This window comes from Hibiscus syriacus, unplaced genomic scaffold, assembly GCF_006381635.1.
Source record: "Hibiscus syriacus cultivar Baekdansim isolate YM2019G1 unplaced genomic scaffold, ASM638163v2 tig00111099_pilon, whole genome shotgun sequence".
In the NCBI taxonomy this organism is placed as follows: Eukaryota; Viridiplantae; Streptophyta; class Magnoliopsida; order Malvales; family Malvaceae; genus Hibiscus; species Hibiscus syriacus.
This window is the reverse complement of record NW_024062984.1, coordinates 1,098,612-1,122,716: the sequence shown is the minus strand read 5'-3', so window position 1 is coordinate 1,122,716 and position 24,105 is coordinate 1,098,612. Positions and strand designations below refer to the sequence as shown.

At 36.3% G+C, this 24,105-nt stretch overlaps 3 protein-coding genes and 1 pseudogene across 3 annotated transcripts; 1 reads left to right on the top strand and 3 right to left on the bottom strand.

Moving 5' to 3' along the window:
- The first annotated feature begins 2,720 nt into the window (after nucleotides 1-2,720).
- LOC120153281 lies at nucleotides 2,721-6,999 on the top strand. The gene is made up of 3 exons (XM_039165265.1): nucleotides 2,721-2,873; nucleotides 3,617-3,865; nucleotides 5,729-6,999. The coding sequence occupies exon 3, from the start codon at nucleotides 5,730-5,732 to the stop codon at nucleotides 6,783-6,785; it is 1,056 nt and encodes a 351-aa protein (XP_039021196.1). The 5' UTR covers nucleotides 2,721-2,873; nucleotides 3,617-3,865; nucleotide 5,729; the 3' UTR covers nucleotides 6,786-6,999.
- Nucleotides 7,000-12,194: 5,195 nt separating this feature from the next.
- Nucleotides 12,195-14,258, bottom strand: LOC120153283 (cytochrome b5-like). The gene is made up of 3 exons (XM_039165266.1): nucleotides 13,992-14,258; nucleotides 12,797-12,863; nucleotides 12,195-12,704 (listed from the first exon to the last, which is right to left on the bottom strand). The coding sequence occupies exons 1-3, from the start codon at nucleotides 14,091-14,093 to the stop codon at nucleotides 12,445-12,447; spliced, it is 429 nt and encodes a 142-aa protein (XP_039021197.1). The 5' UTR covers nucleotides 14,094-14,258; the 3' UTR covers nucleotides 12,195-12,444.
- Nucleotides 14,259-17,560: 3,302 nt separating this feature from the next.
- On the bottom strand, nucleotides 17,561-18,672 carry LOC120153282 (annotated as a pseudogene).
- A 75-nt stretch (nucleotides 18,673-18,747) lies between these two features.
- Nucleotides 18,748-22,158, bottom strand: LOC120153279. Its single transcript, XM_039165264.1, has 3 exons — nucleotides 20,893-22,158; nucleotides 19,583-20,712; nucleotides 18,748-18,997 (listed from the first exon to the last, which is right to left on the bottom strand). The coding sequence occupies exons 1-3, from the start codon at nucleotides 21,530-21,532 to the stop codon at nucleotides 18,938-18,940; spliced, it is 1,830 nt and encodes a 609-aa protein (XP_039021195.1). The 5' UTR covers nucleotides 21,533-22,158; the 3' UTR covers nucleotides 18,748-18,937.
- Nucleotides 22,159-24,105: the final 1,947 nt, after the last annotated feature.

The following is a 24,105-nucleotide window of genomic DNA, read 5'->3' as shown; positions in this document are numbered from 1 at the left end:
CTAAGTTTTAGGAAACGTGAAGAGTTCTGAACATAATATAATTATTAAAATGGAGATTGAAGAGTGTAATGTATGGGCATTGGAGCAGAAATCAGATGAAGAGATAAGTGGATCGATGGAGCTATTCTCCAAAACGTTGGTGCATGCTGAACCTGAGAAGAAATGTTTTTTAATTCAATGGGAAAGAAAGAAGATTACGTCATCAATGGAAGTCAGAGTGCATCAGTACTGGGGATGAGCTTTGGAAGATGAGGTTTCGGTGGCTAATGTGGTAAGATTGGGGTGCCTTAATTATAAAGTTCCGACTCGGTAGTCGGTCCCACTTGATCTGAACCCCTTTTCTGCATGCAAAATTGGCTCTTGTGCGGCTACAGGCTGCCAGCCAGCAAGCGTTGCTTTCATTCTCCACTGCTAATCTGCCATCCAATTTGTCGCTTTCTAGCCATTCCTGATGTCCAGATATTGGACAAGCCAACGCTCTTCCACTCGTCTTGGTCCTTCTGTTTGCCTCACATCACCTGTTTAAATTATGATTTTAGCCCGTGTTGTGCTCAACTTTAAGCTCTAATCTATATTTCAATTTCATATATAATTTTAAGTAATTATTAGGGTAAAATATATAAATGATCCCGATTATAGTGTGATGATTTATTGAGTATTTTAACTATTAAAAAAATATAAAATGGTCTTATGATTATATATAACTGCTTTGTTAAGTATTCCGACTATTAAAAGCTACAAAATGATTATTCAACTATTTATATATTTCAAACTCGTTTTTTCGTTAAAAAATTGATGATCTTTTGTGGTAGACGTTGACATACTGATTGAGATATGATAAAATCTAATTTCGGAATCTCAAACGACTATAAATTTTAAATAGTTTTGAGATCAAATTTTATCGTATTTCAATCAATAGGATAACATCTAGCTCAGACAATCATTAATCTTTTAACAGAAAAAGAGGAATTTAAAACATATCAATAGTCGAGTGACTATTTTATAATTTTTAATAGTATGTGAACTCAACAAAATAACGTCATATGATTAAGAAATTATTTATAACTTTTAATAGTCATGATTGAAACCATTTATATACTCCACCCTTATTTCTGTAATCTCACCACTAACATGTTTTAAAATCATTATTTGTTAAGGTAAACACTTCTAAATCATGTTGTTAGACTCTCCTGAAATATCAGTCAGTCCTCGGAAAATTTATTTGAATAGTCCTTCCACTAGTGATCTAATAGTCAATGAAGATAATAACTGATAACAAGGGAGTTCATAATTCGGTTAAAATCGAATTTAATCAATCGAATTGAATTTTTTTCATTTAATCAATCGGTAAATTTTGAGTTTGATCGATTAACGGTTAATGATCTTTTTAAACTTTGATTATCGGTTAATTTGGTTTAAAATCGGTTAATTAATTTAATTAACTAAAATGATTAAATATTTGATATATTATTTATATATTATTTAGTTAGGTGTTTAAATTGTGATTTTAACCGAATTAACAAAAAATATTAAATATAATATATATATATATATATATATATATATAAATTTATAAATTTTATTATTTCAGTTAACCGATTAATAAACCGAACTTAGTTCAGTTAAATTTTAAAAAAAAATCGATTCAATAATCAGTTAAAGAAAAAAAATCCAATTAATGATATTGGATAATTCAATTTGATCAATTAACTGAATCAATCGATTGAACCGAAGATCACTTCGTTACCAACAATCATCCTATTGCCCGATATTAGGTAGAAGACAGACTTGAATTACTACATTTGGTAATAACATTCAATAACCTAATTGTTGGTAAAATTGCCCAATAGACCATAGTAGTAAAATCATTTTCCCCCCTTTCAGTTCCAATATTTCTAGTATTAATTAATTTGGATCGACTCGGGTCATACATATAATTTTGATGGGTTAGTCTTCCAACGAGAATTTTTTGCAAACACAATGACTCAAACCTGAGATGTTACTTAAGCGATATCATGTTGCTTACCACTTGAACCAACTCCTTTGGTGTGTAAAATCTTTAGCACATTAGACTATCTCCAAAATTAATTTGGTATTTATGGCAAATGCTACAGTGCATGGAAACTCGTCACGTCCACATGACGAGTTTGCCTAAATAATACTTTTTTATTCAAATTCATCATGTCGAGGTGATAGGTTTCGATACAATATAATTTTTTATTCAATTTCGTAACATCGGACTGACAAGTTCTAATAAAAAATATTTTTAATTGAAACTAGTCATGTCCATGTGACAATTTCTAAATCACTGTAACAAATGCGTAGTCACATAATAAAATATCTAGTGTTGTATTAGGCTAAATGATTAGCCCATTTATGGTATTGGGCCCAAATGACCCCCTAATTGTCTCTTGCTCCCCATAAATGATTGTCACGGGTTAAAGCAAACTTGGGCTGGGTCGATGACGGCCCGTCGCACCGTCTTAAACAAATCCAAAACCCAGGGGACGCGAATCTGCGTGTTAGCGATGAGAAGGATGACACGTCATATTTACGGAACCCATGGCTTGATAGAAATCAATTACGTGCAGAACACGTGTAAGAGCAGCAATCCATCAACAAGAAGGGAGGCGGTTGTATCCGATTGTTTACCCACACCCCCTAAACCTTATTCATTCACCTATATAAATACACATAAATCTGAATAAAATAGTTTAAAAATCGATAAGGGTTTGGTCTTTAAGTTTGTTTATATTTCAAATTCAATTATTGTTGATCGTAATTCTCCACGTTTCTTCTACCTTTCCGACGCAATCTCAACTTCCCTTTTAGAGATCGGATGATTACAGTTCCCGAATTCCGTGTTTCCTCCTGTAAATCCTCTTTTTATATATATTTATATATTTAATCTTTAAAAATGTGTTCTTCTATTCAGGAATTGATCTGTGTTATTATCTCCAGGGAGGTGCTTTTGATTTTTTTTATGCAATTTCTAAATCGATGATTATATAAATGAGGAATCCTTTTGGGGGAGAGGTTTAGGGTTTGGATAAATTGGTGGTAAGATTGATGTTTTAGATGAGGTGCTATGTGAGGTTTAGATGAAGTTTGTTTTTCTATTTTTGGAAAGCAACTTGTATATCTCTCTGTGTGTTATATTCTATTTTAAAGTTGCCGAGGAGATCGGGTTTCTATTTCTATGTAGATAATTGGTTAGATTGAAAAGTGTATCTGAGCACAAATTTTAGCTACTTTATAGAGATGTTTAATTCGAATCGACTTTGAAAAAAGTTTTGTTTGCGGTGTTTGTTGAAAGAAGTTGTGCATAAATGAAAAAAAGGTTGTTCGGACTGATGACTGATATATATATATATATATATTGCAGCCTCATATGTTTATCCTCAAGTAACTGGGGATTTAGTCTCATTGAGCATAAAAAGTTTGAGAAGGTGTTGTTGCATTGATGGTTCAACCACCATTACAATCTTTTCCTCTGAACTGTTTGGATGGTTATATGCATTTTGCCCTCTCTCCATTGGTAGTTGGTAGGAATTTTAGATTTGGATATATATTGTAAATGACTATTTCTTTTTTCTGTTTTTTTATCTGACTGCAGGTATGTTGGCCTTATGATTCATGAATTAATTCTTAATACTGAATCAAGGGTTCTGTTTGATCAAGTTTTATAGGACTAATTACAGTGCATTAATTGTTCAGAGCTTCGGAGCTTTGCATCAGGCTTTTTCTTGTGAAATGTGATTTTCTCTGTAGAAGTTAATAAGTAAGGATTATATAGTTTTCAGTTGGTAGCACATAGAGACACAGAAAGCTGCAGTAGGAAGTTTATTTAAAGTTCAGCCTCGTGGTAAGTTTATGTTCAGTTCAATGTTCAATGCTTTCCTTATGTTATAGAAATATTGATTGTGCTTGGTATGTCACTCCTTTAATAGATTGGCTAATGTTTCCCATGCCTACATTGATTTTTTTTATAATTCATACACAAAAACATCTATGGTTCTTGTGGTTACTTCTTTATATATATTTGTATGTGAAAAAAATCAGAGAAGTGATATCTTCAAGTTTGAACATCAAAATGTTATTTGTACAGAGTACTGAATGTCGTTAAGTTCTATGTTTTGACTTGAAAAATTAAGGAACAATCTAGGGAACTTCGTTCAAGATTTGAGTAGGTTTCTGTTTTACTAAGCTGATTAGTATTAGTGAAGATATAGAAAACGCTTTGGCTGGTGGTTCTTATATTGCCTTTGTCTAGATGGATAGTAGGTATTCGTACCCTCCTTTCTGGCCCTAGTTTCAGACATGTGACTGATTTTGGAAGGAGTGGTCTAGCAATGGGTTCCAAAATTTGTCCTAGAAAAACAGCAAGATTTTATCAAATGGTTTAGCTTTTCACCACTTAAATGATTGTTGATAACATGTCAAATGGGACCTTTTGAAAATGGAAGATGGTTGCTTCCCCCCTTCACTGTCACATGATTCTACATCGCCACCATTATTTTCTCTAGCCACATAAAAGGGTTAGTGATAGAGATGGTTGGGCGCGCTATATCCAAGTTCAATTTTTTTCTTAATTATTGGTCTAGCATTCAGCAAATTGTTATTTGTTACTGGAGCATGTTTTAGACTATTGCTATTTGAAGTAGGCTATTTCAAGGGGACTTGTTAAACAACTTACCAAACTTTTTTTGGTCTGCTATGTAGTTGATAAAGTTATGAAGTGAAAAAAAATCTTTCCAAATGTATTGTGGTTTGCATGATTTTCCATTTCATATAGGTTTGTAGGTGTTCTGCCAATTGTGAAGAGCAAATGACTTCCTTTATATTGGTATATGTGTGTTTACCTTATGAGGGGAGAAACTTATCAATAAAATCACATGAAATGAACATTTTGTCCCCCAAAATAGAAAGAAAAATGAAACAATAATCCTGAGTGCCATTATATGCGAACTTAGTGGTACAAGGAATCATTGTAAACCACAAACCATGTTGCCAGTAATTTTCCGCGAATCAACTTGTGAAATTAGTATTTTGAACAATTAGTGGCATTAGGTAAGATATATTTTCTTCTTTTTTCTGGCCAAATAAACAATTAAGCTATAATAGTTCGTGCCAGATCCTTCCATTGTGATGCATGCTTGTCCTTGTGAACTGCACTTCATCTTAATTCCCGCCTATGTATGGGGCCAAAGATTTTTTTTCAGACGCCTTTTTACTTCAATATAAACTAGATTGGTGGTTGATCCCTAAAAGGCTATCAAGTACAGGCTTTTGAGTTTTGAAAAAACATAACTCTGCATGTCATTATTAGTGTGTTTGTGTGAATGGGATAGGAATTGAGGATGAGAAAGCAGTTGTCAAGGAAGTTAGGGAATGTTCATTCCTTTACCCTCCTGCACCATGTCTTTCCTAGAAAGAAAGAAATTGGGGTTTGCGGAAGATGATCGGCTTTCCTGAATTGTTTGCTTGTCTTTCTTTTTCTCTGATCTTGGGTGTATCTGGCTGATTGCTTTTCCGATTCTGTTAAATGATGCCATTTTTCCTGTCTCGTTTTACTATTCAATAGTTACGTAGGTGGAAACTTTTGAAAATGTTCTTTGCATGGTGCTGATTGCTGGTTATGGCGATCACAATGTAGTTTATCTTTTTTTATTAATGGACTATGGTCTCATTACCTGATGAGTTCAATATGCTGAGTAACTTTACACAGCATGTGCAAGATGGCTGGGATTAAACGAAGAGCAATTACTGATTCGGATGCCCATGCTTTCCATAAAGAACTGGATGAAGTTTCATGTCCAATCTGCATGGAATATCCGCACAATGCTATTCTCCTCTTGTGCAGCTCGCATGAGAAGGGTTGCAGATCTTACATCTGTGATACAAGTTACAGGCATTCAAATTGCTTAGACCGATTTAAAAAATTAAGGGATAATTCTAGTAAGAGTCGGATATTACCTCATCCCACACCCATTAACCCACAGAATTCTATTACTGCTGATATGAACTTGAGAACAGTGTTTATTGAAGGTAATGGAAGTCGAAATCTCAACGAAATAAACCTTGATTCAAGAGGAGAAGGCATTGTAGGTACGGGGGAATCTTTTCAGGGACGAGCTGAATTTGAAGAAGTAGATGCAGAGAATACATCAAACTCTAAATCTAGTTTGAAATGCCCTTTCTGTGGAGGGAACATACTCGGCTGGAAGGTTGTGGAAGAGGCCAGGAAATATCTAAACTTGAAGAAGAGAACTTGCTCTAAGGAATCTTGCTCCTACAGTGGGAATTACCAGGAATTGCGCCGGCATGCCAGGAGGGTTCACCCAATGACACGACCTTCAGATGTTGATCCATCCAGAGAACAAGCCTGGCGCCGCCTTGAGCACCAAAGAGGATATGACGACACTGTAAGTGCTATTCGATCTGCCATGCCAGGTGCCGTTGTGGTTGGAGACTACGTCATCGAAGATGGAGATAGGTTGGCTGGCGAGAGGGAGAATGGCACAGGTGAAGCGTGGTGGACTACTTTCTTTCTGTTTCAGATGATTGGTTCGGGTGACAGTGCTCGTGAACCCAGAGCAAGGTCCCGGGTTTGGTCAAGGCATCGACGTCCTGAGCGTAGGTTCCTCTGGGGTGAAAATATCTTGGGTCTGCAAGATGAGGACAATGAAGGTGATGTGCGCACATTGAGCGATGGCGATGCATCTCCGATCCCAAGAAGGCGTAGAAGACTAATGCGCCCAAGGTCAGATGAAGATCAGTCATGAAAAAGGGGTTAGATATTTGGGCTGGTAAATCCCAGTTTCTCGACATTCATGTGGAATTTCATTTCAGATTGCTTTTCTTAACATTGATGCCCCGTTGTTGTGTGCATAATAACAGTTATTGTGTGTGTGATTCTGGTTTTAGGCCGTTATGCTTACGATGTATTGAAACTCTTGTATCGGCGTCCCATTTATGCGGTCAAAGATACTGAAACTCTCTTTCATTACTTTATTATTTCGAATGTAATGGATTCTATTTGTTGGAATTTTACTCAGAATGGTACTCTCTCTCTCAGTTTATAAATTTGCTGTTGGAACCTCGTTTTATAAAAGATGCATCTTCTAGTTCGAAATCGAAATATCATTAAATGCAATGAAGATAATGACACTGTTGATCTTGTTCGCCATCGAGAGATTCTTTGACGCTAGCGAGTAAAATTCGATTTGATTTAAAAAGAAAAACTAATATTTTAGACTCGACTCGAATTAATTTCGAGTTGTAATTTTATAAACTTGACTCAAAAATTTTTTAAGTTCAAATCGAATTGTAAAATACAACTCGAATAATTCAAAAATATTAATTTTACAACTCGAATAACTTAAAAATTTTAGTAATTAATAGATTGATTTTTAAGTTTAAGTTGAGTCATTCGACTTTGTATCATAAATGTATATTATATATGAAAAATATGAAAATTTGTTTATAGTTACAAAAATATCATTTAAATTAGAATAAATAATATCATAATATCATAAATATTTATAATTAAATTTAAATAAAAGTTTAAAAATTCGATTCGATTAAAAAATAATTTCAAATTAACTTCAAATTGTAAAATATAACTCGACTCAATCGAATGCTCACACTTTTAAACAAGAGATTCTTTGACCTTGTGAATTTCCGATTGGTCGACACAAACTTGCAGAGTGGTATATTTCCAATTGAATCGATTTACCAACAACTGTTAAAACTCTTAAACCTGAAACTATCTTTTTTGGTGTGAGAGAGGCTCGAACTCTCGACCTCAGGATCCCAACTCAAAGAAAGAAATTATTATTTCAAGATGATCATATTCTTAAAACTATATCCTCATTTTACTTTTCAATTTAATATTTATATTAATTTTTAGTGGGGGTAATAACTTAAGTTTTAGGTAAATGAATTTGAAGTTTCAATTAAATAAATCCTAAAAAATTAGATAACATGTGTGTGTATATATATAAGCATATTAGAATATTAACATTATATAAATATTATTATTGTTGGGTTAAATTTATAAAAATTTACGAATATGGTTTAAACATGCAGTGGAGAATCCCTATTATGCCTTTTTTTAAGAAATTATAATTTAATTTACGTCTTTAGCCCTTCAATAATTTTAATTTTATGTGGGGCCTAAAGTAAAATCTAAATAAAATATAATATAATAGAGAAATCAAAATATAATATAATAGACATATATATGCATATATATATATCTGAAAAGGAAAGAGTAAATGGTGATAAGATTATCTTGAACATGTGTTTCTTAAATCCTTTCTTGGTGAGCAAGTTAATAAAATGCTGAAATTACTTCTAATTTCTTATAGCATCGTTATCTCATGCGGGAAGACATGGATAGGATTGATCCTTTGGATGAAAATATGGAGTCACTACTTTCACATGACAGTGATGGAAGGGACATCTATGGTACCATTAAACGATGTCCTACTGAGCACCAAAAGGAGTCTGCTAAAGGTAAACCCATTGCATCTTATGCCTTTACCTTTGATGCATTGTTTTAGCATGCTTACTTCAAATTCTCCATTTCAGGCTTCACTTTGCTGAGGTTGGTTGTATACAGGCCAGAAACAATGAAGTAACTTGCTGTCATTTTTCTTCTGATGGGCATGACAAGAAGGTATTTCTCAGCATTAAGCTCAGAAATATAACGTCTTTGAGCGAAAAACAAATGAGAACTACATCCTTTCTCCTATATACATAGAAAGTTAAACCGATTGATGAACTTCGTACAATGATAAATCACTATGTCTACGAAACATTGGACATACATGCGCAGCCCCTTTCTTGCTTAGTACGGCGCATCCGTTTTCTTTCCCCTGCGCATTAAGACTATACCACTATATATGCTCAGAAAAAGCTTATTTTTCGCACCTTTTCTTCCCTATGGTTATGGTATATCCCCTTTCTTTATAGGATAGGACGAGCCATAAGAACATGAGATTGATTGAACAAGCCCGTTAACTAAACTCCGAATCGCCATTCCACGAGTTAAGTTCGGTAAACCCTAAACGCTGGGTGAACTTCATAGCCCGCTTACTCCGATTGTCTTAGTTAACTGATTGTGTTCCATACTAGGTGGTTCACCTCTGATCCCTAAGCTGAGCTCCAAAGTCTGGATTTCTTCCTAAAGCTAAAGTAAGGGCAAGGCCCCGGTCGGTTCTCCCTTTCTGTCTTTCCTGGTTATCTGTTCTCTAGTCGTATAATCATACCATTCTGCCATACTATGGTAATGAAATAAGATAAGTGTCTTTTAGGGCCACCTCTCCCATCAAACATAGAAAATGGTTGGATTTGGTACCCTGGTGGATAAGGAACCGTGTCATGATATGGAGGATATGGACTGCGATAAGGCTGGATTGTTCCTGCATTCTTTGGCTTTTTTAAACGGAATTTTTCATCCAATTTTTCCTTAGTGACAAACTGTGCGGAAGTAGATGGACCTGACTGAGCAGGTGGAGGTGCTGTTGCTTGTGCAGCTGGAACATAAGGCTGAAAAGCGGGAGGTGCAGAAGTTGAGGCTGCTATCAGTGCTTCCAGAGCAGCCAACTCAGCTCTTTTTTATGCCAAAATTTCTTCAGATGTAGGGGGGCTGCATTTAATTGGGTTTTGGGGGCTGCAATCTCGGCGCCTCTTTGTTTTTGTGCTATAATCTCATTTTGACGGGCCAGGGCTGCCCTAATTTCCGCCATTCACTGTCTATACGACGGAAAGGACTGGAGATGAATCGATCGTAGTCATTGCGGGTAATAAAACTAACCCACGTTGTGAAGGGAATGAGCTAGCTGAAGCTTCTGACGATTCTGACTGAGACCTCAGTGAGGAGACTGAGTCCTCTTCTGATGGAACCGGACTCCGACTCCTTTCTGTGACGTTGGCTCACGTTGCCGCACAATCTAACGAAAGTGAAACTGTCTCCTAAGCTTCAGAACCCCCCTATGTTTCCGACTTTAACTTAACTTTAGAGTTTTCCGTCTTTAACTTAACTTTAGAGCTTTCCGTCTTTAACTTAACTTTAGAGCTTTCCGTCTGCTTTTTGATTAGGTTACCTGAGAGGTCATTGAGGAGTCATTAAATTAAAGCCAAAATTTATCCCCGTAACCTATAAAGTAAAGATATATCTACTCCTCACCGGAAGAACCTCTGGAAGCTCCGGAACTTCACCCCGCTCTACCGGAAATTCCGGTATTGGACCATCCCCTTCTCATCAATGGACTCCTGACGTACACGAAGGAGTGTGGTTCGTTCGATAAATTCCTACCTCTCTATTTATCTCTTAGATGTTTGGATTTTTCAAAACTCAATAGACATGCAGAAGAGAAATGCTATCCCCACTCAGACCAAGACATAACTTTGACTTGTTCAAGTAACAATTAAGGTGAAGAAGGGTCAGGAACAACGATTCTCTTTATGATAAACAGATCCATTTTGCAAGTTCATTATTACGGGTAGTTCCTACAAAGGATCGGACTAATGACGTATACAATACTTGAATTTTTGATGTAGATGCTATATAGTTGGTTCTCATCCTTCAGAGACTACGAGTGTAATAGGAGCATCCATCGACAAAAGGATCACCCTAAGATGATCATCTCATGGCTATTGAGAACGAATCAAATCAGATGGTTCTATTTTTCAATCTTTCTGACTTGCTCCTACGGAACCAAGGTTGAAAAGATTGAGAAAAATCAGTCGTTCACAACCACTGATGAAGGATTCCTCGAAAAGTTAAGGATTAGTAATCTGTTTTAGAAATCGAATGGGTTCGATCTTATATATACGTAGGAAGGTAATAAAAAAGAAGAAGATAAGTTCTTTACTTTTATCACTTAGGAGCCGTGCGAGATGAAAGTCTCATGCACGGTTTTGAATGAGAGAAAGAAGTGAGGAATTTTCTTTTCGACTCTGATTCTCCCACTCCAGTCGTTGCTTTTTTTTCTGTTACTTCGAAAGTAGCTGCTTCGGGAACTTACAGCGGCTATAGCTCTGAATCTTGGACAAGGGTCCTGAAACCTCAAAGGGGGAACATCAGATGAAAAGGACCCCTCTGTTTCCGAATGGACAAGGAACTAAGTACAAGAAGTGGGGGCTCTCACGAATGCTCAGACCGCTTGGGGCGAAGAATCTTTGGCTAAATTCGACTTTCTTTTGGACAAGATGAGGGAGTGAGAGTTCCATCTTCCTTCCCCAGCTTTAGCTGTAAGGTGGGAATACGCCCAACGAGTGCAATGGTAGAGAGAGTACAAAGCGCGTTCGGGTGAGAGGATGGACGGCCTTTCAAGTCCGCCTTTCCAGAGTAGCCTTTTCACAAGCCAATCCCGGTAAAGAAAAGCTTCCTTGATGAGACTAAAACTAGAAAAGATTTTGAACTGAGGGAAAAACCTTCTGACGAGGAAAATGCTCTTTATTAGAGTGAGGGTTGCAGTTGGATAAGCGGCTGGGCTAAGTGAAAATCCTTTAGTGAGTCGCGCAGACGATTACTGAAAACTTTCAAGAGAATGCCTTTTCGCGGCTCTTACTATTTCCGGTGAAGAGTAGCTTTCCCTGTACCCGGTCTAGTCTTTCCTCGAATGTCATTGCTAGCAGAGATCAGAAGCAACGGCATTACCACCGGGGGAGCTCTTAGTGTAATTGAATATGCTCTTACTATTGGAGAAGACTTTGCAATAAGACTGATTTGCTGACTTTCCGGAGTCGAAGGTAAAAGGTGATGGCTTTCGAACCGCGGGATTTGCTACTGTCAGATATTGCACTAGAAATGGAATGGAGGAGGCAAAGGTGACTGCTAGGAAGGCAGTAGTAGCCGCATGCAGTTGATTCGGGGCCCGTTCCAACATCCAAAGCGTTATACGAATCCAGATGTGGCCCGCACCTGTTCAGAAATATATGAGGCTAGTGAAGCATTCAAGTATAGCTGTTCAGAAATACGATCGTATTCGTATTGTTCACTTAGATATGGTTATGAAAAAAGCATATTTTGCTTCCAGTCCAATGAAAATTCTGGAATGATTAAAAGACTTGAGTGGAATTTGATGTATGAGTTATGGAATATGTATGTAATTTATTTTGCAATTTTGCAATATGAAATGATTAGCTATTTTGCCTTGGATGAGTTTTAATGAAGAACCGCATGCATGAATGAATGGACATTCATTTGAACGTTGATCATAGAAAAGGGAGATACTGGACAAACACAAGGAGAAAAGGCAATTATCAGAATATCACAATCCAGGATGAATCGATCGTCGGATTCATTTAAACAAATGTTTGAATGAAAATATCCAACCATTTATCATTATCCCACGGTATGTAAAACTTCCAAATAAATTTAAACTAGCGTAAATTTTATTGGGAATATCGTTTGAATCCTCTTTCGGGGTCTCAAGATGAAGCCGGTGCTTTGGTATAGAAGCGGACGCCGAAGGCCAACCCCAAGATCAGCAGGGGAACGAGGAATTGGAGAAGCTTTATGACGAATTCCGAGGTCTTGTCTTGGTCATAGTGAGGTTGCTTGGGAGGAGTGTATTTTTTCTTGGTGGGAATGGTCGATGTATCGATGTTGCCCACGTAAAACTCGTCCATCATTGCTCGAGCACTGCTACTATGACCAACATCCTCGAAATCATCGGTTGCATCCTTCCCTGCCAACCATACATCAAACAAGGACATGTCCGTTTTTCTACAACATCAGATTATACAAAACGAGTCGAGAGATTGCGGATATCCGTCTTACCTGTGGAAGACAGCAAGACATCATCGCCACCGGGATGATCTTCCAAGAATTTGGTCACGTTGTATACCTGTTCAAACATAAGATGATGAATTTTTAGGAGATCAAAACGCAAATGTAAAGCATTCAATGCGTATACAAAATTTTCATGTCATTCTCATCCGAAGCACATCTACCAACAAGTACGATACTGCAAGGTGCGAACATTGTTACTACAATTCTCATATTCTTCGAATTAATCATCAATAGAAAGATGTCAGCCAACTAAAACACCATAGCCAACTTTTAAATTCTCGAAGAAACGGAACAAAAAGGCCGATCAACAATGAAAACACTCGTACATGCCCGTGACCGACAAGTACTCTGCAAATTATGGAAAACACACAAAAAAACCGACCCGGCAATCCCTCTTGATGAAAGGTATCACCAATCACCAAGAGAAATACACCGTGCAAGGTCCATGATGCAGGATTCACAAAACAAAATTGCATTTTAAGGGCAAACTAAGTCTAATGGCAGTGAAGCGGCATACTAATGACCAAAACCACCATTCTGGATTAAGCTAATAACTAAACAAACTGAAGGGAAACGTTCTTACACCAAGGACCAACAAGTATGCTCCGCAAACCGAAGGGAAATAAACATGCAGAATTCATCAAAAAAATAGTGCATCTAAGGGTGAAATTAAAACAAAGATAGTAAGAGATCTAAGCAAAAGATTGTTTTTGGAACTGAAGATGATTGTTTTGAATCTAACTAATAATCCACAAATAAGAAGAAGAAGAAGAAGAAGAAAAAAAGGTAGAAAATTTCAGTTTTCATACTGAAGATGGATTCTTTTGAGGGCTATAGCCTTCTAGAGATAAGTCAAATATGCAGAGTATATAAGCCGTCAGCCTCTAAGAGATATCAATCCACTGGGATTCAGAATTTTCTTATGATCACTGATCATAATCAAATCAATTTTTCAAACAAACAAAAAACACATATTAATCAAATGAGAGCGAGGGGGGACACCAATCTAACCCAGATCCAAGAACTCTCAAAAACCAAAGCCTGCAACTTGAGAATCAAATTGAAAAAAGAAATCTTTTTTTTTTTTTTGCAAAAATGTAAGCGAAAGAAAGAAACCATTCTTAAATAAATCCAAGACCATGGGTTATCAATGAAATTTGAACCGAGTAAAAGAAGCATTTACCTTGCCCTCAATGACAAGCCAACAGTCTTTAGCATGGTTGTGTTGAGAAACCTCGGCCAAAGTGTAGACCTTTACTTCTCCACCCATATTTCCTCCCTCCATTTTTGCTTTTTTAAAGAAGAAACGAAGAAGATGGTGATGAAGAGCACAGATTTGGTGATCAAACTAAACCCAAAATATATGGCAAAATATACTGTTCTTCTCTTGTGGTTGGGTAGTAGCCACAAGCTCCGTGTGCTGTGAGGTTGACCCCAAAAAAAAACTAAATAAAAAACAAAGGGAAACAAAAGAGGAGTAGGTTTGGTTGGCTAGTTGGTAAGGTCAATATTGAGCCATCACACTTTGACGTGGTCTGTGGGGGTTGGCGAGGACTGAGGGTGAGATGGTAGTGTCATTCACCAAGCACATCTGATTGGGTAAACAATATCAGACACCACCCAATTATATACAATTTTTATTTTGAACACCATTTTTAATTATTATCAATCAGACCATCTAATTATTTAAATTCATTCAATCATAATGCATGCCGTTAACATTAAACGAAAGTATTGATGTGGAAGTTAGTGAAATTTATATAATTACACATTTAGTTATTGTTACTTATATATTCTCTCAATTGATCCTAATTTTTAAAATTTTAAATAAATTTAATCTTTAAATCAGATCATGTCCCCTTACACTAGATACTTGGAAAAAAATTAAGTAGGAGAGCGTGGGATTTGAACCTAGAACACATGGGAGATAAAACTCCCTCTCAACCACTGGACATGGGAGTGTGTGCAAGACATGCATCCAGCATCGAAACTGAACAAACAGGGGTAAAAATAGGTGAAGATAAAAATTAAAATATTTTAAAATTTAAGATAAAAATAAAATATATATTTTTAATGTTAAGATGTTAATTTAATTTAATATATTATGTGAATTTAAGTTTATATGTAGTATAAAATATTATGAATTTAAATTTAGACTAGTATACAAAATATATACCATATGTGGTCTACTTTAGATATAAAAGTTTGCTTAGCCAAATAGTTATGAGGGAGTTTTAGCTCCCATGTGTCCTAGGTTCAAATCCCACACTCCCTTAATTTTAATACCTTAAAAAAATTTCACCGGAGGGTGACGTGTGTCATCCTCTAAATGGTGAAAAGTAAATCTATTAAATTAAAATAAATTAAATCCTTTAATAAGGTGATGGCACATGTGATGATATTTGGTATTAGTGTCATGTGGTATTAATCTAATTCGAAGATTAAATTTAATTGATTTTTTTTAAATTAGGACCAAATTGAAAGAATATATATAAGTAACAGTGACCAAATTTGTAATTATATCAATTTTACTAACAATCACGTCATCACTTATGTGTGGCTTGATTGAATGTATTTAAATAGTTGGATAGTCTGATAGATAAGAATTCAAAAATGATGACCAAATGTGTAATTATTATTGTTGTTGTTGTTATAATGTCTAATCGTTATGGTTTTTTAATATTTAGTATCTTTTAATTTAATTAATTAAAAATTTATAATTTTCTAAATAATTTAGAAAATCTATCAAACAAATAAATAAACTATATAACTTTTTGTTTTTAACAAAAATTTGAACAGATTAGGGAAAATCATAAAACCATATACTAATTGATTGAATATACAAATATGATATGAAAATTTTATTTGTTTTTATTAATATAATGTAAGTACAAAGTAGTATATGTTTAAAGATAATTTTTAATTGTTTGGCATTTAACGCTTGTACCTCTGACATTCTTGGTGCTTAAACCTGAGACCTCAAGGAAAAACAATAATTCATTTATCACCGATATCACTTGGTTCGTGCTTATATAATTGTGTATTAAAGTTTTTAACAAAAAATCTAACAATATACTTATGATTAAAAAAATCTAAAAATCTTATATCAACTTATTTAATATATGATATGATATCACACGAACCAAACTATCTCAATAGTTAAAATAATAATTGTTATTCTTAGAGGTTCCAGGTTTGAGCACCAGAGACTACATAATATTTAAGTGTTGATTGTCAAATGGGTTTAAGATGTCCCTGGTTCATAAGGCTATTGTGTCTAAGTAGGGATCTTTACCTGTTAGATACCTTGAAGTTCCCTTAGTCCCTAGGAAGCTAGCAGAGAGAGATTGTGCTTGTGATGGAGAAGACTAAAGCTAAAATTGGACTTAGTTTTGATGGCAGGTTGCAGCTGATTGGTGCAGTTCTTCATAGCATTACTAATTTCTGGTGTAGGAAGTTAGTGTTGCCCTCTGCTGTTATTAGGAGAGTGGAGCAGCTTTGTTCTTGGTTTTTTTTGAAGGGTGATGATGTGCTTGCAAAGGGGCTATGGTTAAGTGGGATTGCATTTGTGTTCCCAAATTTGAAGGGGTTGGGATTAAGGACCTGATACGCTGGAATAAAGCTTGTGTGTTCTCGTTGATGAAAAATATCCTTGCTAATAAAGGTTCCTTATGGGTGGCCTGGGTCCGGGCTTCTGTGTTTAAGGGAGTATACTTCTGGCAGGTTGTTTGTGAACTTTATTTCTGTTAGGTCTTGAGGAAGATTATGAAGTTGAGGGAGGAGGTTAGGCCTTTGTTTGCAGGCAACTTTGATTGGGGGTAGGATAACAACGAGGTGATTGTAGGGTGAGACGGGCCAAGGGTGAGTGGCAAAAGTTGATTTGGTTTCCATGAATGTCCCTAAGCACTCTACCATTGCTTGGATGACAGTACCAAACAGGCTATCCACTGTTGATCGGTTGCTCAGAATGGAAATGAATGTGGAGGTTGGTTGTAGGAACTATGATGAGTTGTGGTAGAATGCTCGGGATCATATTTTCTTTGAGTGTTTTCCCAAGGGAGGTTTGGCAGGTTGTTTTGAGGGTGTGTAACATTTGTAGGACTGAGGAGCTTGGACGGGCGGTTGCTCGGTTTAAGGGAAAATTGCTTCTGGCGTACATTTTGAGAATGGCTTGGAGTGCTCACATCTATTGTGTTTGGGAAGAAAGAAACTACAGGTAGTTTAAGGGTGTTTGGGGTGTGAGTGAGGTTGTAGATATTATTAAAGGGATTGTTCGAGCCAAAGTGTATAGGAAGGCTATTCGACTGTGGTTTGGGGAGGGGGTTCAAAGTGTATTGATTTTGTTGTCTTGTAGCAGGTTTCGACTGTTGGATAATAACAGAATTCGACTGCTATTTTTTTTTAATACGATGCTTAAATTATCCAAATTTCATTTTACAAATATGAGACCACGTCCTTTCAGAATGTTACAATAGAAACAATGTCAATCAAACTAAGATCCAATCGGCTCAATTATACTAGACATTCTTCACTGAAGCATAATGTTGGCTATCAATTGCATCCGTTTTTTACTTGCATTCTTGGCTTCGGTTCTGGACTACAATCAGCATATAGACAAGGCATTATAGCAGTGGCAACAAGGTGCCATTAAATTAGAGCAAGAATTAGCACATATGGCAAGTATATATCAAGATCAAACACTGGTAAAATTGCTAGACAAGAACAGTTTCAAAACTGGATCCATGATCCATGATAATGCAAATCTCAACATTTGCAGTTAAATTTTGTTAGTTCCATCTAATTAAAGATTCTGTACGAACCCCGAACCTGCATAGAACAAGGAATTGCAGACAGTTTTCAACCTTTGGAGGAATCCAAATCATCTTCAACCTTGTTTAACCCGAAACCGGCTGATATGGCATCCACAATTCTCCCCTGTGAATGCAGTATCTTCTCAATCCTTTGGTTCCCCATTTCCATTCTGAATCTCTCAGTTTCATGCATTGTTTCCATCTTTTGCCTTTCCATCCTCTCAAACCTATCTGCAAATCTCCTTATTTCCACTGCTAAGCCCACTCTCTTGTCTTCTTCCTCCATTCCCACAACCCCCACGTCACCATCCCCCCTCTTCCGGTCTGACCCTCTTCTTCCCACCGCTTAACCGCCCCAAGAACCGGTTCACAACACTTGGTCGACGTAGAATGTAATTGATACTGCGGCTTTTATTGAACTGGTAATTTTCCTCCTCATCGTCGTCCCCCTCCTCTTCTTCTTCATCGTTACAGTAGTTATTTCCAGCTTCATGCCTATGATCGGGATAAATGTCTCTCTCTCTCTCTGGTTGGAACAATAGAAGGCAATGGTCGAGTCGAGAAAGGCAAAGTCCCGTGCTCCAGCGCTTCCATGGCGTCGTAGTAAGGCCAAGGGGAGCTCGAAGAGAGTCCCTGGCGTTCGGAGCGGTACAGCGGCGGAGTTTCTCCATCTTGTAACGGCACCGGACGGTGGTCTTGGAGGCGGGGTGGTCGAAGAGGCTGCAACGAGAGGCGACGGTTAAGGCTACTTCCTCCCATTGGTCGGCCTTGAGAGAATACCATTTCTCTTGGTAGGCTTGGATTAGGTTGGGGGTTTCCTGGTGAGTCCTAGGAAGGGGTTGGGGTTTTTTAGCGGCGTTCGTGTCGGCCGCCGCCGTTGAATGAGACATTGGTTGGGCGTTTGGGGTTCAAAACTCAGAGAAGTGTTCTCGAGAGAGGGATTAGAAGTGGGGACGGCAGGGGTTAAGGGGAGCGGCCGTCTCCGACGGTGATGGTGGGCGGGATTAGTTTCTGTTTTAAAATTTTAATGGACCCGAACCCCAAAAATTGTAATGATCATTCACAAATCCATCATTCATTTATTGGAGGGGGCAATCTCTTTGATTGAAGCTTTCACTCTTTTTAATTGAAAAAAACTAGTAATATATTAACACAGTTTTGCGTACAATTTCTCAGCAACCAACAAACATCAACTACCTTCTTTATGGACTTTACAGTTTCAATAAACAAATTGTCTGAAAAAGACACTTGACACAAACCAGCAAGGAGGCGGCGGTTTTCTTCCCGGATTCGACAGGCTACCATACATGGGGTGGCTTTAGGCACCATCTTCGATTTCATCGGATACGCTCCGGCACCGTCTCCTGTTAGAAACGACCTGAAAGTAGAGGAATTATCAATCGTAGTTTATATGCTTACTTTGAGCTGTGCATTAATTTCAGAGGGTGATTATATGGTCCCCTTCTATTCAACATTCCAACCGCTTTGATACCGACCCTTTTAAATGGAAAAACAGCCCTAACATTATCCTAAAGAGGTGTGTGAGTTATTTGATTTTCGAGCCATTTTGACTCATAGATTGTTAAATTACTTGTAAAAGAAGTTTTCTATGGCATGGAGGAGGACCCTGCAATTAAGCATTAATGGTATAAGCAAAAAGCCTAAAACGACACGTACATACTACCAAAAAGGCACCTTAACTAGCAGCTATCATTTGTTACTATCTGAAAATCATGATCAGTTTTGCTTGCTTTACAGGTTAAGTGAACACAGTTGACATTCATTACGGTTGTCCATTTTTCATGCAGACATGGCGTTCTGCAATTATAAAGATGTTGCAGCAATACAAATAATCCTTATAGGTAACCGAAATAACAGCATGACATAAGATATAACCAACAAGCATGCAAGAGATGGTCCTGGGTTTATATAATTAAGGACGGTCAAATTGAGAAGGGCATACCTTGGAAGATGAAGGCAAAGGAGGTAAAGAAGCCTGTCGAACAGGCTCCTTCAGTTGCTGAAATTCCCGAAGCTGGTTCATCAGCTCCTCGATTTGTTTCAAATGGGTATCGACCATTTTCCTCTGATCTGATGAGAAAGTAAGCTTCACTTTTTCTCCTCGCACAATCTGTAACCTTTCTCTAAGGCCTTCGATTTCAGCACCAATGGCCAACATTTCATTACTGACCCCAGAGAAAGTCCTGCGAAATTTATATAGCGAGGTTTTGTGATCTAAAGCAGAATCAGATGGCATTTTACTTTCTTTTGAGTTCTCCTCCGAAATGTCTAATTTATCATCAACAACATGGACATCATAGATAGCCGGCTCCACGTCAGACGTGGGATGTTGTAGATGTAGGTTACAGTCTAGTGGCTTGCCAAAATCCGCATTCTTCTTGAGCTCCTCTTCTGCAGCTGAAGAAGTTTTCTCGATGCCTTGGACCATTTTGGTTGCAATTTCTTGGCAGGCTATGTCATCATGATCCACTGTTCCCACTTCCTTCTCGTCACTCGATCCACTATTCCCCGCCTGTTTCACCATCACCAGTGAATCTTCACCTCGTCCAAGTTGAATCGAAGGCTGTTGTGCCTCTTTACCCAAAGTATAACTAAATTCACATTCCTCTGGCTTGTCTCCTAGCCTGTAAGCTTCTAGTTCTCTCTCCAATAGGTGATTCTCCTTCTCCATCCTAACAAGTATCTCGTTTAGAATGTTCATCTCTTCATCATCATAAGCATTTTTTTCTTCCATCATCCTTTTATATTGCCTTGCTTCCATTTGTATAGAAGCCTTATCCTCTTGTAGCCGCAAAATCATTGCCATGGTTGCATCAGCGGCCGAAGCGGCAGCAGCCTTTTCTTTCTCCAACTCCAGGTATATAGCAGCAAGTTTATCCTTCTCTTCTTCAAGAGCTTGTTCCAACATTCTGATCCGATTCGCTTCACCTCCATTAAACCCTGGTTTCTCATTAGAGTCGATACATGTCGATTTTTTCGTAAAATTCGATCCTTTTTCCTTTCCACTGCTCAGTCCAAAACCATGCCGGGTTGTATCACCTATATCCGTGCCAGTTTGAGTATTTTTATCATCTGAAATAGCATGTTCTCATATGTCAACACACATGTAATGCTAATAAAATATATCAGATCTTGAAAAAGCAATGAAACTTCACCAGTCAAATGGTCGAAGCTAAAAATACCAATATGGAATGTATATATATATATATATATTACAGTATAAAGATTTTACAGGAGATACATTTAACATACCAGGTAAACTATCTTCAATTTCAGCAACTGGACAGAAATTATTCTTAATTACACTTCTTGTTTCACCGCCACTAATATACAAAGAAGATGAAACACCTGAAATAGATGATGGGAAATTATCGGACAATAATATTGGAGAAGGCTTTCCATTACCGAAAGCAGTCCTCCGCCGCCTCCGAGCTCCCAATTTCTGCTTCTGATTCAAGGTTCGTTTTCCCTTGGCATCATATACACTATCTTTGTCCACCAGAGTTTGCAATCTTACAGCTGAAAGTGAAGTAGAACATACTTCACCTTCCAATTCAATGACCCCGTTACCGAATTTAACATCGTTCGAATTCAAGGTTCGGTCGTTGAAGGAAACCGAGTCGAAAGGGAACCTATTCAAAGCCAGATTTTGAACAGAGCATATCTTTCTTCTTGGCCATTGAATAAGCAGGTTATGCCAGCAGAGGCTGCTATTTTGGTACCCAAAAAACCCAGAACAAAGACAGGGTAAGTGAATACCAAAAACATCACAGAATTTCCAAGCAAAATAACCCAAGGTTGATCCACATAGAAGGAAATAAGCTAGAGTAAGATCAAGAAAAGATCTTACAAGACCCGTTAAGGTCCATGAAGAAATTGCACAGGAAACCATCACAAGTTAAACAGCTCAAAATCTCCAGAGAATTTCAGCTCCACTAGTAAACGAATTAGTCCTGGGGGAAAAACCCATAAGAAATACAATACCAAAAAGGAATTTCAAGTTCAAATAAGTTCAAATTCCAAAACTGAAGAACTTCAAAAGGAAGATATAAAGCAAATTATGAGGAACAAGAAAAGGGTTGTTATTCCAATAACAAGTGAGGGAAAATCTGGAATTTTCACAGATAATTGAGTTCTTCGGATACGGAGATGAATAGGAAGCTTGGGTGTTAAGTACAAAAGGGAAATCAGTTTTAAGAATCCCAAAGTCAATAAAGACAAGAGGATCAAAGCCGGGGGGAAATTTCGCGGCGACAGACAAGTGAATGTCAGAAAACAGCAGTCGGTTTCCGAGGAATTGATTGTTACAGTTAACGACAAAGTGGGGTGACAAATGTTACATCGGAAGGTGGGAACTCACCGTCTTTATGCTCTGTGGCCGATTTTTGTCTGATGAACTGAACAAAAACTACCGCAGCCGGCAACCGCTTATGTTTCTATAATACCAACGGTGTCGCTTAGGATCTGTAAACAAATTCTGTTCGAAATATCAAATCATTTGTCTACGTTGGCAAGTAGGAACTTACCAGCCGGTGTGTTAGAGTTGGGTGTTATAAATTATCATAGCTGGTACACGTATCATTTTAATATGATATCTTGTTATTTTTTTAAAAAAATAATAATAATCATTCGCATTTGCATTACATGTTGATTTTTTGTAAAAATTAAATCCATTTATTATTATTTTAACAATAAAATTAATGTTTGTTTTACATTTTTTTAAATCCAAATGAATGATTTTGAGTTTTGACTTGTGAGAATAATATGTTTGAGATATAGGTATATTATCTAAAAATTTAAAATTATCATATATTTTAAATTTTTTATATGTATTTTTAATTGAAAATATGTTTTCGTCTCTTAAAATTTTAGTTCGTCTCTTAACATAAAATCTTGAGTCCGTTCATGAATTTATAAATATGTAAGTTGTAATATTTTTAAATATTTTCCACATGAATTAGAAAGTAGTAGATTCCTCTTTCACTCAAGTTTGATTATTATTATTATTATTATTATTATTATCATAAATTGAAGTGATATTAATTTAATTATATTTGAATCCATGTTTATCACGAAAGAATATATGGTGGTTCTAATTAAATAATAAATAATGAAGTTCCTTACTATATAATAAACTCACGATATTTCCGTTTGTAAGTAAATAAAAACAAAGACCGGAAAATAAGATATTTTGCTTCCTCGGCTTCGACCCATAGGTTTCTTTTCAAACGTGTTAATTATTTTAGGTTATTAGCATTCACGAATTTAAAAATTTAAGAATGACAGTGTAAATTTTTTTTTTAAAAAAAATAATTAATATGTAATTTTTTTTATTTTTCTCTATTAATACATTAAATTAAATTTAATAATTTTTTTTAAAATAATGAAAATACACTTGATCGGAGCTTAATACTTCGGTCCCTTATTCTTAATTACTTTGTCAACTAATGAAGCCTTAGTTTTGGGTCAAAATTCAGTTTGGCTGTTCAAGTTTGGTTTGCCCGAATATTTTTATAAATAATTCGTTTCGACCTTCCATCGCTGTCAACTTTCATTCTGGAATATAAAATATTAAAAGAAAATTAAAGTATTCTGTCAACTCTTTTTAAAACCATATTCTATACATTTTGAGTATTCACTACCAAGTCATTAGGTATCTAAAATGATAATACATCACACCCCCCTACGGGTATAAAAAGGTAAAACATGCACTAATAAACATTTAGGGTGAACTACACTAGATACCACTAAAATTTAGGTAGTATATTGTTTATATTAATGAACTTTCAATTTCTATAATTATAGTATTAAATTTTAGTTTTAACTTCAAGTATGTCACGTGGGCAGTTATTTTTGTCATTATGATGATGTTGATAAAACAACACCGTTTTAACAACAACTATTGATAAATAAAATGATGTTATTTTATGCATTAAACTTTAAGTTGTATCATTTTTGCCATAAAACTTTTAAACATGTCCACTTTTGACATTGCATGGTTCGCGCTTTCTCGACTATTGCTAACAATTAATCAATACTCATTGCCTGTCACCGATAGTCAATCATCGCTTGTCACCGATAGTCAATCATTACTTGTCACCAATCGTCTTTCACAACAATATCGATACCAGAATATTCACATTTCACTCATCTTGCTTCTTATAAGATTAGTTTTCACGAAATTCACTCAAAATCGAAGAAAATAAACGAAAAGAAAAGAAAAGAAAAATGTAATTTTTAGGATTTTAAGGACTTTCTTAGGTTTTAGGGATTTGGAGGCGTTTGTCCAAAAATTCGAACACTAAGAAGCATTATTTCGAGAAGGTGAACAACATACCTCAAAGTTAGCCTTACCAGATAGTTACTGGAAGATATCAAAGTATTGTATGTTGAACTTTTAAATGATCTTTCGTCAATTTTAAGTGGGTTTCGTGGAAAACAAATCATATGAGAAAAAAATGAAAT